General features: G+C 40.6%; 1 protein-coding gene across 10 annotated transcripts in view; it reads left to right on the plus strand.

Moving 5' to 3' along the window:
• Positions 1-16,401, plus strand: part of PLCB4 (phospholipase C beta 4) — a 206,016-nt gene that overhangs the window by 180,128 nt on the left and 9,487 nt on the right. For all 10 annotated transcript variants that reach the window (XM_063331252.1, XM_063331250.1, XM_063331253.1 and 7 more), the window contains 4 exons: positions 826-941; positions 5,242-5,317; positions 11,144-11,319; positions 16,006-16,107. In XM_063331252.1, the coding sequence (XP_063187322.1) occupies positions 826-941; positions 5,242-5,317; positions 11,144-11,319; positions 16,006-16,107 (470 nt within the window). The remainder of the gene's footprint in view (positions 1-825; positions 942-5,241; positions 5,318-11,143; positions 11,320-16,005; positions 16,108-16,401) is intronic.

Consider the following 16,401-nt stretch of genomic DNA (forward strand, 5'->3'; position numbering starts at 1 on the left):
ACCCAAGCGTGTAACACGCGTTAGTTGTTCATCTTTTCATCATAGGAATAGCTTTTTTCTTCCCCTTCCATAGATAACCTCCTCTGCCACTTCACCAATGCAAGTCACGTAACTGTAGTAGTGACAGCGGGTTAGCGTTGATGTGGAATGCTCCACGGGTAGCCCTGTATGTCCAGTTTATCAGCATGTGCTGTATTATTTGGGGGGGGTGGGGAGCAGGGGGCGATGGTTATTTGCAGTCTGCGTATGTAGTTGGAAGTCATACTGCACAGCTTGCTGTTGCTTGCAAGGGGAGATGCTCTGCAACAAGGTGGGATTTCTTAATGAGAAGATGCTGCTGTCATTAGGGGTCACGGGCCGTTGAACGTCCGTTGTTAATGATTTGACTTTAGCTAATGTTTGGACTTGGAGCTATTTGATTTGCGGTGGCCAAGGGGGCTAGCTCTGTATTCAGTATGAGATACATAGAGGAAGGGGGGACTGGGTTGAGTTTTGGTCTCATCTGCATTCAGAAACCTTGAACGATAGATCAGAGCTTGTAAACCTGGTTTTTTACATTGCACTTAAATGGACATTTATTCAAAAAGATGTTTTTCCCATCATTCTTTTGTTTTAAGGTCTGCTACAGATTTTATTTTTTCAAACAAAGAAGAAATGTTTTAGCGTTTACGGTGGAGTATCTGGAACCTTTAATACCAGATGACTAAACCAGATTAAATTCCCTTGTCAAAGTTAATCTGTTGGTACGCTGATATTTTTTACACTGTAAGAAAACTAAACATTAAAAATCCAGCAACCTAATTGTAAGGTCCTACTGTTTTCCAGGAGCACAGCGCTATGCAGAAGTTGCACTGCACACAAATTGACAAAATAGTGGCACAATATGATAAAGAAAAAGTATCATACGAGAAAATGTTAGAGAAGGCAATCAAGAAGAAGGGGTAAGATATTGTTTTAAATTTTTTTTTTTTAGACTTAAAATAGATTTCATGCTTTTGTGGTTTGGAATAAAACATTCATAAAAGGTCATTCTGAGTAATGAATTGCAGCTTGACCCGGCGTCCTCCATCAAACTGAGTATGAGCTGCTTGAAGGTTCTAGCAATGGGCCATAAATGTTGTACGCGCTTTGCCTTTCTCTAGTCTTCTACTATCAGAGTTTTAAAAGTAAAAGTGAAGGAGTTGCCTCAAATTTTTATTTCTGTAGTCTGATCTGTCTCGCTGCATTCCCCAGGGAATGTCGTGTTCAGTGAGAGCAGACTAAGGTCCTCAATAGCTCTAATGACCAGAAAGTAGCAATGATTTGATTTTGGGGAAAAAGCTGGCTTCTAAATCCTGAATGGTTTAGAATAATAGAGTTTTGTGGTGCTGTCAAGTTGAAGTTTCTTTCTAACAAAAGAACCCTTCAGATCCTCAACTGGGATAAATCAGTATTACTCCTTTGACATGAGCGAAGCTGGTTTGGTTTGCACTAGCTGATGGCCTGGGACATTATCTGTGTGAATCTCTTAATTCTCCCTGAAAAGTTCCTGGAAGATGCCGGTGACTAATAAAGTGCCCCTCTTACAGTCTCGTTTGGAATTACGTAGCAGGACCTGCTGTTGCCTTCCTGCTGTCGTGTAATTTGGCAGCAGTTTTTTTCTCTCCGCCTCTCACCGGCGTTTCATTGAGACTTCATTGCTTTATACTGCAATGCTGTGACCTGAAGCAGCAATTACTTTATTCATTTCTATATCAAGCTATGCTAATAGTTAGCCTAAATTTGATATTGTTGTCATCTGGCAAGAACAACTGGCAACCAACGCACTGAATACTGAGCGTAGATGCCTCTTTGGCATTGGATTCTTACACAAATGCTTTTTGTTTTATAAATTATTTGGAATGGCATTGGGTTTTGAGTGTGCATCTTATGAACTTGCAATGGAACAGAAACAGAGCTGCCAGAAGTAAACAAGATAAGGAGAATTCTCCTCACTAAATTATTAAAAGCTCACAAACTCTTTAAAAAGCTCATGTTGGATTCTTTTGTTCAAGAAGGGAGAACTGTAAGCACTCAAATACTTCTAATCCAAGTAGTTTCTTCCAAAAAATTACTACTTCTTCAAACAGAAAGGGAACAATTACAGGAGTAATTAATTTAACGTGGCTTTGATTCATTTTCCATTGACTATAACACAGCTTATGACTATAGCTGGGTTTATAATTACAGGCAGGGTATTTACTCACGGTTGCAGTGAGCTAAGCCCTGGCCATTGCACCGTGATCATTGTGAGGGGAGAAAGGCTTCACTGTGCTCTGGCAGTTGATAATTTGATTCCTGGCTGGAGATCACTTCATTGGCTACTTGCAGTGTCTTTTCTTAATTTTATAACGCTTGTCCCATGGACGCCGAAGACTTCCTGATAGTTTTAAATGATCATAAAAACTTAAAATGAAAAAAAGTTGGAAATGACTACTCCAGAAGCAGATCCAGGACACAGCCAAACACTATTCCTCGCCATGACTCCATCGTTTTCATGGACTCCAGAGCTCTCAGTCATCTGATGGCTCTTCAGTGTTCAAGGAATAATTACTGGTGTCTAATTAACAGCCAAATCAAATCCGGTATCAGCACAGAATTTCTGTGGAAACACTTTTTAATTCTGTATCAGAGCGTTTTAAGGGCTTACTTCAGGGTCATTGTGTGTGCAGGCCTGAAAGCCCATTCAGCAAGGTATTTATGCACACACTTCTCTTCCCCCCACCCCGTGCAGTGTATTTAAGGACATGCTTAAAAGTGAGCACGCCGCTTGAGACTTAGACTTTATTGAACTGAAACAATCTGATGAATTAGGGGTCCTGGGTTCAGTGAGTGCAGGACATGCTCCATTTCCTTGACTATCATTTTGGAACTTTTACAAGCAATAAAAGTTGTAAAAGAACATGTAAAATGTGTTTTCAAGGCATTCATATTGAAATTGTCAGATACTTCCTAAAAAAAAAAATACAGGCTTTTTGATAGGCGTATAGAAGACTTTCTCTTCTGATTTTTGTTGTGCAGTTTTTCTTGGTCCGTTTCTGCCACATGGTGTGACAAATGTCAACTGCATATTGTTCCGCAAAGTAGAATTTCTTAATCACACGCAAATTCACTGACAGATGGACAGGATTTTGCTCCCTGTGCTATTTCTGTCGTACATTTCAAATGCTTACAAACCTCAGCGAGGCTTATTGGGCATAGGGATGCTCGTGTTCCCACTCTGAAGGGAACACGTTAAGGGCACGTAAAGATCCTTCTGATTTATCAGGACTGTCCAGAAATTCAAATGTACGTGTATGCGTAAGCATGGACATGTGACATTGGGTTGGGCTGTTCCTGGGTATTTTTTCCCACCTGCGCCTTGGTCGTTTAACCCTGGACTATACCACTGCACCTGGGGAGAGTCCTCGTTCTGTCCGGCCTGGCTGGAAGTTGCCTTAAGCGACAATGAAAGCTGCATTTCCAGAGAAGGGATCAGCTGGTGGTTTTGATGTCTGAGTTTCTGAAAAGTCCAGTGATTGAACCGATTAGACTAATTTGGGATAAAATATGTTTGATTCGCCTAAGACGCAGTCTCTTTCATACGGTACGACAGATCATATATGAACTATAGCCAGACTCTGATCGCAGCTACCCACATGCATAATCAAAGACACTTTCTTTCCGGCTGTCTTTTTTTTCAGGTGAAGGTAACAATGGTCAGAACCTGCCTCTGTGCCTTTAATTACTTCCAAAGTGTCAAATGAATGTTAGAAACCTCTACAAAAATTCCCTTGCTAGGACTAGAAAATAAATGACTAGTCCTTCCAGTGGCCCTTGGGAACACAAGGCACGTCACACTACTGTTTTCAGTAAGGGCTTTCCTGGGACTGGTTGAAGATAAAATTTCCTGCTAATTTCCATAAGTTTAGCAGTACTTTGATATTAAAGTAGGATTTAAACTCGTTAAGAGTTTCATAAATCTCCTTTTCTAGAGCAAACATGGATTAATGTTACTGCAGTCAAGCACTTAACCATTCATATTAGGGCCAGCTTCAGATGATAAAATGGATGTGATTCCGCCCATCAGTGGAGTTACACCATTTTACATCAATGGATGATCCGCCACTGAAATATTACAGTTATGTTAAAATAGACTCCTCGCAATATATTGTAGTATTCCAGACAAAAAAAACGGAGACTTCCAATGTGTGAATCTGTTGTAAAAACCATTCACTGCAAAAAAAAAGAGAACAAGACGACTGGTAAGGATGGAGCTTGTCAGCCTTCAAAAATGTCTTGACTTTGGTGAGACAGTAATTGAAATTCCTGTTGTAGCTGCAATGGAATAGTTTTTCTGTACATCCGTCCCACCCAGTGCACGGCCCAAGTAATTGGGCTCAGTGAAGGAAATTCCGTGGGTAAGAGGTGGAAGTCATCCATCTGCTAACACACTGGCGTGACAGGGGAGCTTCAGGACGGGCAGCCATTTTTCCAACCTGTTCCTTGGAATTGTGTACTTCTGCATTAAACAACCGTTGCAACTGGCATTCAACCCCACATGCTTTACCCAAACACAAAGGCCATGCTGTGTGCAGCTTGTTGCAGGAGTGAGGGCTGTCTCCAAGATCTGTTGCTTTCCCAGTCACAGAAGGTATCTAACGTCCCCGTGGGCTGGTGTGGTCTGCAAGGGTGAGGAGGCCCCTTCTTTGCAACTCGTTCCCTTCCGCTTTTTCACAGAGGGGCGCTGACGTTTTCAATAGGCGTTCAAATTTAGTATGCCCAAATTGCCCTATTGTGAGGTAGTCGTTCAAGTGGCTTCTTTTTCTCTGCCTCAAACTTAGAAAAAAAAAAAAATAGTAGAAAAAAATTACTTTTAAAACAGAAGGTAAAATCATGGGAAGGCAATGAATATGGCTGTAAGTTTTCAGGCAGAAACTGGTTTCTCTTGGCAAGGTATTTTAAGCCTGGAAAAGGAACCAAGTACCATAAATGGAGGTGCTTGACATATCCTCAGCAACAGAATAATTGCTGGGCCAATCTAGAATTAATTGTGTGCTGTTTGAATTGAATGATCATTAATCCAGCAATATTTTGTAAGTTGTGAATAAATTGCCAGAAGAAATAATTTCATTCCAGTACGCTGCAGCACTTCAACTTTGATTAACATTTTAATTAGTAAGAGCCGACTGAATGGGAAGATGTTTAACTTGTGGCACACATTTGTAATTTTCCTTTTTTTAGAGGAAGTAACTGTCTCGAGTTGAAGAAAGAAACGGAAATTAAAATTCAGACACTAACATCAGATCACAAATCTAAGGTAAGCAACCAGCCAATTTTAACACATGCAACATCTGAAAGACAGATTTTTCAGACCCAAGTGGTAGTTAATTTTCTTGGAAGCATATGATTTTCAGCAATAATAACATGTTGAAAAGAATGGGAGTAATCGAGTGTCTAAAAGTGTTTCTTAAAAAAAAAATTTAAAAAGCAACATCAATTTCCTCCCCTTCTAAATATTTTTGAAGGAAGTGCCATACTCGTGCCTCATGAAACTAAACAGGTCATTTGTGTCAGTTCTAGCTAAACAAAGGGATGAATATGTTCTGTATGAAATTTGGATGCTAAATACTTTCTCAAAATACATACATAAAGAAGTTTCTTTTTCATTTTCCCACATTGTCACCATGGAAAACGCTTGCTTGACTGTCTCCTAGGGAAGGATTCCAAGTTGCTGTTGAACCAAGTGCCTTCTTATTTCTAATAATTTTTTTCTCCATTGCTTAGTTGCAATGTTTTCTCCGAGGTGCTGGAAAATAAAGGTGCTCTGAGACTCAGCCTCAGTTCACTTGAAAAAGCTGTTCTCAAGCCGTGTTTCACGGCTCACGTTGAGTTGCTTCGAGCTGCTTCCTCCACACTTGGCCGACTTCATATTTCCTTTGAACGTTCTATCTGCCACCTATTGACCTGCTCTCAAGTTTCTGAAAGATATCCAAGCTCGAGGGCAGCAGGTATGCTAGAAGAGACATCCATGTACAAAATAATCTTGAGGGAGAAGGGTACAGGAGACTGACCACAGTACAGGAGAACTTTGAGACACATCTTTGAGACTAGAATAAGATCTTTTCCATCTTTTCTTCTGCTAATTTTATTCTTTGCTAATGTTATTTCCTGTGGAGAAGCTCTTGGTTTTCTAAACCAGGTTTCTGTCTTGTTGCTGTTGCTTGCTGCTTGTTGCTCCACCAAAGGTGTAGGAAAAGCCCCAGGAATAAAACCCAGTGTACTGTCTTACCTACCGATCTCCTCCGTCTATGAAAAGTCTAGAGTGGTTTCCTTAAAGGCAACTTTGTTGACAACTTAAGAAAAAAGATAATTCATGCATTTCTTACTGAAATAAACTCTCTGAGGAGCACTAGCTCCCAATGATCCAGACGTAAGCTCCAAAACTCATTTGAAGTTATACTGTGTAGAAAAGTCTTTGCTGTGATCTCTGCTTCTCACCTGTGTCGTTCGCAGTCTGGAGTTAAGGGGTGTGATTTGTTCACAAGGGACACCCAAGCGTTCGTTAAGCTTGCAGATCCAGTACATGTGACTCATGTTTTCCCTTTCCACATTTGTATGCAGTTTCTGAGCTCTGTTCCTTTTAAAATCCTGCTTTCAAACTGGTTGCCTTCAATTTAATCCATACCTGGAAAACAGATTGATTTTCGTCCACTCCCTTGTCAGGTTTTAGGATGACATTTTCAAAGGAGACTTAAATGTAAGCTCCTTTGAAATGCCAAGCCTCTGTGTTGGATAATTCCCGAGGAACTCCTCCGCAAGTCGTCTGCCTCTGTGGTTTTCTCTAGGTCAGTGATTTTCAATATCTTGCTCACTGTGGCTCCATCAAAATTGTCCAGATTTTAGTATTCTCACAGACTTCTTCTGTTTCAATTGCTGTGTGGGGGCCCTTGAATTATTCCTGGAGATCATTCAAAGGTTTGCAAGCAACAGGTTGGAAAACAGTGTTCAAGACCGTAGGGAAATTAACTTTTCTTCTAGATGAAGGTGGCTGCAATTAAATTAGATTACATTCTGAGATGCTGAATGCATTACACTGATACAGTGGGAGTTTGATTAATTAACAGTTGTTCAGCATTTCTCAGCATTTGGCCCACTAATTTTGATATCAGGTTGTACCATAATTCAGCTTTAATTACAGCTTATGTCCTCCAGTGCAGCTGCGTGTCACGATGTGCACGTGCACTTCTAGCACCAGAGACCTTTCCATTTACAAAAGTCTTCCCGTCATGGGGAAACATCCAGCCCAAGTTTGGCATAAAATATTTAAATTAGATCTGAATGTCCCGATGTGTACTTCACACAAAATTAACCTAGCAGATGCAAATTACTCCCCTGCATTAGAAAAGTAGGTCCCAATTTCAAGCAGGCAGAGGATGAAAAGAAAAAAAAGAAAAAAAAAGAAAAAAAAGGAAAGATCACTTCAAAGATTCTTCCTGCTTGAACTTAGTGACTAAACAAACATCTTGCATATATGCTGCGCAAAAGAAAGTTCCTTATCAAGATTTTAATTAGTCTCTCAGGCCCAGTGTAGGAACAGATGAAAGGACAGGGTTGCAAACACAGGCTGTAGAACAGGAAAGAGAGAAGTTAGCTAGTGGTATTTTTTCTTTTCCTTTTGGATAAGCAACACTACCTTCACAGTGAAAAGTAGGACAGGAGCACAGCCCACTGCAAATGAAGCAGTCATTTTAACTAGGATGCTATAATAAATTGGAGTAAAGCAGGGGCAGGGATGTATATTGAATTTACTACATTTGAACTTTGAAGTGAATCGCAGATCTGCAGCAAAATTGGATTTCAGATGATTTAATGGTCTCGAGTTCTGAGGTCGTCTGGATCTGAGTCAAATTGGGTGTTTCAAGTCGTGTAACTGGTGTTTGGCAAATCCCTTGCATCCTTCTCTTCAGGTTATATCTTGCTCTACCTGAAATGAGACTTCCATATTTAAAAAAAAGAAATCTTTCCTTTCTCTCCCACCCCTAGAGAAGAACTTGTTTTAGGGGGAGCTGGACCTGCATCTCAGACTGCACGCTGATTTTGAAATTAGTAGCCCATCACTAGCACATTTGTCCAGCAACACGGGCGGGTTTTTTATGATTCTTATTTCCTGTCTTGTCAGATTACATCCTGTCCTGCTTACGTCTCCTTGCAGGTTTCGTCTTTGGCATTTGGAATCCGTGATCCTTATGGGTCCCCTTCAACCTGAGACATTCTCTGATTCTTTGGTGTCAGTGTACCTGAGATATAGGATTCCTGCGTTCGCGTTCCTCTGTAGTGTATAACACTAACAACTTTAAAACAGTTCTCTCATTGTTCATTTGCAATGGGCCCTTGAGTCTTTGTTTCTCTGCATTTTTCTGGGCTTTGTAAATGTTCTTTGCGCTTAAGTCACAAAATACTTGCTTTCACCGTGGCTTCCACTATTTATACACTTATTTGTTCCACTATTTTATTAAGTCACGATTCTTTTTTTTTTTTTTAATGCAAAGATTGTTTTGCATTTTTTCTGCAGCGTAAGGAGGCTCTAAGTAAAAGCAAACTCTTTTTTTGTTTACTGGAGTGCCTTGCCTGTCCTTCTAGGGCAATGTAAAATGCTCTTACTGTGACCAGAAATCAGATCTCGTAGGGTAATATCCCCTGCGCTTTCTAATCCTTTAAATTAGTCTGAAACCCAGTCCTAAGGGGCAGGAAGAGTCAAACAGCAGCAAGCGGTGGAGGAGAATACTTGGCCAGTTCCGTCACAGGTCCCACTACAATTTTACTGATGTTTGAGAGGAGGCAGGGCCCAGCCAGAGCATTTTGTGCAGGAAGGCAATTTGAATCACAAAGCTGTGTAAGGAACCATGGGCCAAGATGTGTGGCCCACAGGTGGGATTTGCTGCTGGCTCTGCCTGCTTCCTGGGTCACATAATAGCACTTGTCTTTTTTAAAATATTAATGCTTTCTCACGTTGTGACCATAGAAGTTTTCTGAGTATGTGGTCCCTCTTCTGCTGAGGTCCCAATTACACCCAGTTACTCGGCACTTTGGATCTACCTGTACCTTTTTTTCTCCAAATTGTGGATGGAGCTGACTCCCATCGGGAAACTCTGCATTGAACATAAATGAATAAATAAGGAATGGGTTTTCCCAAGAACTTCAGCCATGACTGACTTTTAGCTCCCGTGAAGTCCACTCTAGGTCTCCCTGGGGGTTGATAAGCCAAGTGAGGTCGCTATTGAGAGGAGATTCATTGCGACCTGAGCGGCTAGTTGCTTGAGGCCCTGTAGGTAGAAGAGAGGCATCTCCAGGCAGTGTTTAGGCGGGATGAATCCTGCTTAGAAACTGCTCGCCTTTTTCGCATTGGCAATACAAGGAGCTTGGACTAAACTTAGTCCTACCTTAAGTGCTGTAGGTGGGTGCCAGAGGTGAGCTGGCGTGTCTGCCCCTCAGCCTTTCGAAAACTCCATCTGAAAAGCCGTGTCTCTTCCTTACCAACATCCAAGCGTTTATTTTGACCCACTTTAAAACTGAATCCTCATGTTTTTCTGGCTCTGAAAGCAGCACTGCCTTATGAACATCTTATTAAAGATACTACTCCCACTAACGGCTCTGCATCCTTCGGTGTATTTATCACTTCGTAGCTGATAGGCTCCGGCTTAGTCGTACACTTACCCACATGCACAAAAATAAGCACGGCTCATTTTGCTGGAGGTGCGCATGCTCTTAAACACCCCGATGAACTAGGGCTGTATTAGTTATACCAATCGCCTGCCTCAAAATGCTTTTGGGGTTTTTTTGACAGCTGCAGAGAACTCCAGGTAGCTCTCTGTCACCTGCGTCTGCCTCCACTCCTCTCTGTTTCAAGTTGGGCCATTATTGAACTACAGTTAAATGCAAGTCTGGCTTTCAGGTAGTGGTAGCCACCCTGATCTTTTAAAAAATTACTTCTTTTTTTTTTTCATTAGGAGTCCAGCTTTAGTGCACAACACGAGCTTTCTGTAGTAGGGCTTTCAGAGGAGCCTCTCCAGGGCAGAATGGAGACTGGGGCCGCGAAGGTCCCCTCTTCTGTCACCACCATCGGTGTGCGGGAGAGTCTGTTCTGCGTTACGCAGAGCCCACGGGTGGGCCCACGCCGAACACGCTGGCATCGGTCTCGCACTTTCTGAGCAACATGGTGGCAATTTTTGGTTTGAACAAGAAGGTTTAGCTTTCATAGAAGATGACCCAGATGCTGTTACCATAGTAGCAGCTGAAATGACTACCTGAAAATAGGTTTATTGAGAGGCATATTTTGTACACCATTTATGGAAAAGTAGGATAGCTTGGCAAAATACCCACAGATAATTATTAAAGGATAATAAAATATATCTTTCTATTAGCTTCTTTTCTAAACGTTGAGTGCAATATATTCTTATAATAACAATTCTGGTGATTTAGACTTCTTCATATTGTCTCTTGGGAACTTTCCAAAACTTTAATCTCATTATTCTTGTGAGTCTTGGGAGATAAGCAAGAGAAGAATACTTGTCAGATTCCCCGCTGACTTAATGAATATAAAACAAAGATACGTAGCCCATCTTCAGATTCAGGTTGTATTAAATACAGGATTTCTCTGTAAACTGACCGTGTTTGTAAGACTGTCTCCACAAAATCAAAGACTGTATTTAAGCCTTCAGAGAAATCCAGCTCGCTACGTTTTTTCCATTGTTAATTTCAATACTTTTAAAATATATTTTTTTTTTCTTGGCAACCAAAAATGTGAAACTCTTTTATTATGAACTCAGTCTTAGCGAAGGTTTTAAAATAAGAGTAGTACAGTCAAGAGCATAAACACAGCCAATTTATTCAAGGCACTTTAGATAATAGAGTCCTGACAGTAGGGGTTATTTTACATCTGTTTTTGTCAGACGCTGTGGTGTCCTCGCTGGCTTTTCTTACTCTGTGAAGGAACTTCATTTGAGTGACTTCATTTGTCACAATTTAGCTGCATTCTGTATAATCTTTTTTTATGATCGTCTTTACTCCATCTTCATCAGCAGTATTAGCTGACCTCCTAGCCTAGCCGAAAACCTCTAGCAAAGCTGCTGTTATTTCTGTACAGGTCAAAGAGATTGTGGCCCAGCACACTAAGGAGTGGTCTGAGATGATCAACACGCACAGTGCCGAAGAGCAAGAGATCCGTGATTTACACTTGAACCAACAGTGTGAACTACTGAAAAAACTGCTGATTAACGCGCATGAACAACAAACCCAGCAGCTAAAATTTTCACATGACAGGTGAGCCGGGCAGTGCTACCTGATAGTGAGGGTTGCTTTATGTCTGCTTTCTGTAATGTTTTAGTTTCTTGTGTTGATGGCTCCTGTACTGCTGTCAAAGATATTGGGTTGTACGCATGCTGGAAGTAAAAGAAGTGATCACAGAAGGTCTAGATGGATGCAGGAATGGGCTAATTACCTGGTTTAGATTATCTGAACTTCATTAAAGGCAGCAGATGCGATGAAGTGGTGGTAGTTTGCACCAACTGTGGATGCTTAGACTTTACCCAAAACTTCAATTCAGAGGCTGGAAACTGAGAAGTATCAAATACAGAAATATCCTTTGGAGTTGCCAGCAGTTTTGGACACATGCGTTTATAGCATCGATGATGATAAGAAAGATCCATGAAAAGTAAGATCATAAAAACAACGGGTAGCAGGATAAGCTACATTAGGCTGACGAATTATCTTCCTACAATATCCTGTTGTAATCGCTGGGTGTACAGAAGATATTGCACGACACTACTGTCTACTTGCTTTTGTAATTGACCATTCTGCCCATTTGAAATTAAATAAAATTAATTTCAACACATCATATCCACAGTGTTAAAAATGGCAGTAAGTAGAGGACTACTTTTTTTATGCTATGATCTGTTATGCAAAGCAGCCTAAAAGCATATGAATGCAAAATGTGTGTACGTACATACATATATTCATATGTCATTGTCTTCAGCACCTTTCACATAAAAAGCATGGGCAAAAAGGAATAAATAAATCACATTGGAAGAAGGAATTGAAATTATTTTTTTTAAATTCCTGAGTGAAAAAACAGCTTATCTTTGCATCCGAGAGAACACCTGCTGGGACCAGCAAGCTTTCCGTCCAACAGAGAATTGTCCCAGCAAAAGGCTTTTAGTGAGCTCATCTTTATGTTAATCTCTGTGTTAACCCGTGTGTTCAAGCTGTCCTGCAATAAATAACCATGCAAAAATGAAGTCCAAAAATTGTTAAATTGTAATACAAATGCATCGTTCAAAAGATACTGGCCAGAGGAAGGTGCAGCCCTTGGTTCTGTATCTCTAAATCACACCTGACTGCATCAGCCCAGGGAAATCCCATCACTTTGTTTTTAAGAGTCCCGTTTTCTGTCCTATTTGAAATTCACTGCAGTGCTTAGAAGATAATTTACTAATGTGTAGCCTGTTTGTGGAGTAAGACTTTTTTCCCCTCATCTTTTTTTAAAGTAAGTTTCTGTACGTATTTTGTTATTCTTTTAACTTTGCTAAAGGCTGTCATTATAGGCAGCTATTATATCTACAGTAGGACGAGGTTTGGTTTGGGGGGGTTTTTTAAGCTTTTTTCTCATAGTTTTTGTCTTTGGGTTTGGAGTTTCTGTATCTCTACATTGTTTAAACAGCCCTATATCGTTTCTTGTAAATGGTTCTTATACTTTTATTAATGGATCTTGCTCCTTATTAGAAATCATTTGTGTTCAGTCCATGTATTGTTCTATTTTCAGACCTCAAAATCTACATCCTGATAAATACTGAGAACCATTACTTCTCAGCTGTGCTGGGAGTAGCAACCTTCAAAATTCTTTCTGCTTTATTAATTGCAATTAGTGTGTTTCTGCTTATTTGGGAATTTGTGTGTAACTCCCAAATGTGCAGACTGGGGACTTTGCTGCTTGCAACAAATTTAAGACTGTGTCTGAATCTATGAATATTTCAGAAGCATTTGGAACGTGAAATATTGAAGTGTGAATCATAATGCCGCAAAGGGACTTTACGCTTAATCATTTGTAAAATTTTAATAGAATATATTTGGTATAGGAACATGTACGCGTTTATGTGTATAGGTGTGCGTAGTAGCCAAGAGAGAAGTCGAGTAACCGTAGGAAAAGACGGCTCTATCTGAGAGCAGCGTGGGAGGTGGGCGATGCTCTCAGCATGCCGTTCTCGCCGCTTCCCTCCCCGTGAGCTGCGGTAATGAGTTAGCTATCACAACAGAGGACACAGGGGTAGCAGCGAAGAGCAGGAATCTAAAGTGATGCGGTTATCTGCTGTAGGGTAGATACTTTCCCTCTGTGTGCAGTACAAAGCGCAATTACAGTTTGTTCATTGAGCTCATTTAAAAACAAAGCAGAAGGCAGCAGATACTACTAAAAATCGGCAGCTTATTGAACTCCGGGGGTGCTGTGCCCCCTGCCACCCCAGACTGGGTTAGCTTGACTGACTTGGATGTGGTGAGCTTGCAGCATTGCGGAAACTGGGGACGTGAAGCTGTTAGTCGCAAGCATTACGTGCTCCAGAGGAAATAACATGAGACAGAAAGAAAAAATCATGTGTGCTTCGTTTGGGTTTTTTTAATACAAGAGATTTCCAGTCATTCAAACAACACTGGTGACAAAAAATAATGTCATCTTTAATGTCATCTAAATATATGTATGAATTCCAAGGATAGATTTACATGCTTAAAGTTAAGTATCCCTTTAAAAGACACATTTGTATACATTTCAGAGTTGCAGTCAGTATGACACCGTAGGAAATCAGCAGTTAAATCTTGCAGTTCATGGGCCGCATTTTTCAGAATCCTTTTTTTCTCTACCATCCTCCCGTATCTGCTTCTTCCAGTTAGCTCTGGCTACAGGCATCGCTTGTGAGCGGGAGGCAGGGATTTCTCTCCTGGGGGTGCAGCGCCGCCAGCCAGGGCAGCAGGGGCTGGACTCGAGACTCGACGTGAAGCCCCTCGCCAGGCAGTTGAGAAGCGAAGTGACACTAGAACTTTGGCCCCATCTTTGGGAAGCCCCATTTTAGAAGCAAGGAGTTGACCCTACAAGTGCTTCTTGGTGATTTTTTTTTTTTTTTTAAATGGAAGATAAGATTTTCCATTTCTCCTGTTAGTAGTACTTTTTATTTCTTGCAAGCAGTGAAAACCCAACACACCCAGAAAGACCCATCGGCAGTGCAACTGGGAGCTAGATTATAGTTTGCAGAATAGAAAAACAGTTGCATATAGATGTGTTGGCTCTTCCAGCTGTATCCATGGCCAAAGTCTCATTTTGAAATCATCGGTGAGGCACAGTAGTCCTCTAATCCTCTTAACTTCTTTCACTCTAAAATTATATCTGATGCAAATAAGCTGAATCAATTTGAACACCTACAGTTAACTTTTTCCATATCCTTGAGTACAGTAATAAAAATAAATTATTTCAATCCTGCTCTTTAGATGGTGTGCTGGAAAATTACTTCAAATTCAGTGTAGAAAATAAAAGCTTTTATTTGGCGAAAGGGCTGTTGGAATGAAATGTGCTCTCGACACAACACTTTTTAGAACCTGATCTAATTTTTGCTGGGATACCACTGCTTTTAAATATGCATTCAGGAAATGTTTTGCCTTCTGAACTCTTGGAGGAAAAAAAGGCACTGCATTTCTCTAATAAAAATTTTAAACTGTGGAAAATGTAAGTCATGGAATAAAGTTTCCTTGTACTACTTAATGATTAATGTCTTTTAGAGATGAAAGAAAGCTAAAAAAGATTCAGTGACAACACTTCATTAAACTAAGCACTCTGTTATGTGTCCCACCCCTCCTCTTCTGTGCATACAAAATACTTAGAATTTGGAGTTAAGAAGTACAATAGTTGTTTAGCGCTCTACTTAGGATTATGTCCAGCAAAAGAGACTAAGGCACTGCCTTGGCTTGCAACGGGCAACGTTTTGATGCTTATGCACTACTGGGGGCTTTACAATCCATTATTTGCTGCCTAATTTCCATATATAATTCCTGTCTAAATAAAGACTGAAGATCGGGAGCTGCAAGCGCTGGAATGCTAAGCAGGCAGAAAGCAAGAGCTAGCCTTTGGGGATGGCCCTTTTGGAGCTCGGCTGGCATACCCGCAATGATGAAAAGCCCTTCTCCTCACTCACAATTCATAAGCTGTTTCTGAAAGTCAGCATCTGTGCTGTTAACTCCCAACAAAGAATCACAATCTCTTTTTCTTTTTAAAACAACGCGATATTTCTTTACTTAGTTGCTGTTTTTTCTGCTACGCTGGGCTGAAACACTGAAGAGGTTTTCCACCTCCCGAGTCAAACCACACCACTCAGGACATTACCCCTGGAAGATGGTTGCCACCCTCCTGTTAAAGCTGTCTTGTTCCACACAAAAGGCTACAAGGTTTACGGGGCCAGAAGGAGAAACCGAACACGAGTCTGACCATAGTCTAAACCGCAGGGCTCTCTTCAGGCCCAAAGTAGAAGTCTTGAAAGGAGGTCTGTCAGCTCGTACCAAAACTACCAAATATTATTACTACTCATATTGCAGTCATGTTCTAAGTGCAGGATTTGTAAATTTTTTATGCAGTCTTAGAAGCCGAATTGCGTTTTGTAAATGGCTGATTGTAGCTCATACTCAAACAACTCGTATATACCAGTGAGATAAGATAGTATTTAATACCCTTTTATAACATGAAGCGCTTTAAACTGATCTTTCAGATGATATTCTCTGGAACAAATAGAGATTTCTGAATCCTTGCTCAAATTCTGTGAAGGTCTACCCAAAGGACGGCAATTTTCGTGTGGCTTGTTCTTTCCTCTTCTGTAAAGTTCAAGGACAAAATTAACCACCGCGTAGGGTAATATCAGGAAAACAACCTCAATAACAATTGTGTCTTAGGCATTAATGACTTCGTTTGGTTTTGCCTAGGGAAAGCAAGGAAATGCGTGCCAACCAGGCTAAAATTTCCATGGAGAACAGCAAAGCCATAAGCCAAGACAAATCTATCAAAAATAAAGCTGAAAGAGAGAGGTAAGTATCAGATCTCCCTTCTTGAGAAGGGAAGAATGCTGTCAAAGAAAGGCTGACAGGTGAACTCGTGGATTAATTCTATTAAAACTATAAAAAACTATTAAAAAAATTATGTATGAAAACAACGTCTAATGATGGTGTCGAATATATTTTAGATGACCATTTTACGAAAAATGTTGCTTTTCTCGTATTTATCCTTTTAATAAATGTGATTTCCTGGTTCCAGCAGGGATAGGGTTAATTTTTACAAGGAGCTGGGCTGGGACACAGCCTTACCCAAACTAGCCAAAGGGG

Source organism: Chroicocephalus ridibundus, chromosome 3, assembly GCF_963924245.1.
Source record: "Chroicocephalus ridibundus chromosome 3, bChrRid1.1, whole genome shotgun sequence".
Classification (NCBI taxonomy): domain Eukaryota; kingdom Metazoa; phylum Chordata; class Aves; order Charadriiformes; family Laridae; genus Chroicocephalus; species Chroicocephalus ridibundus.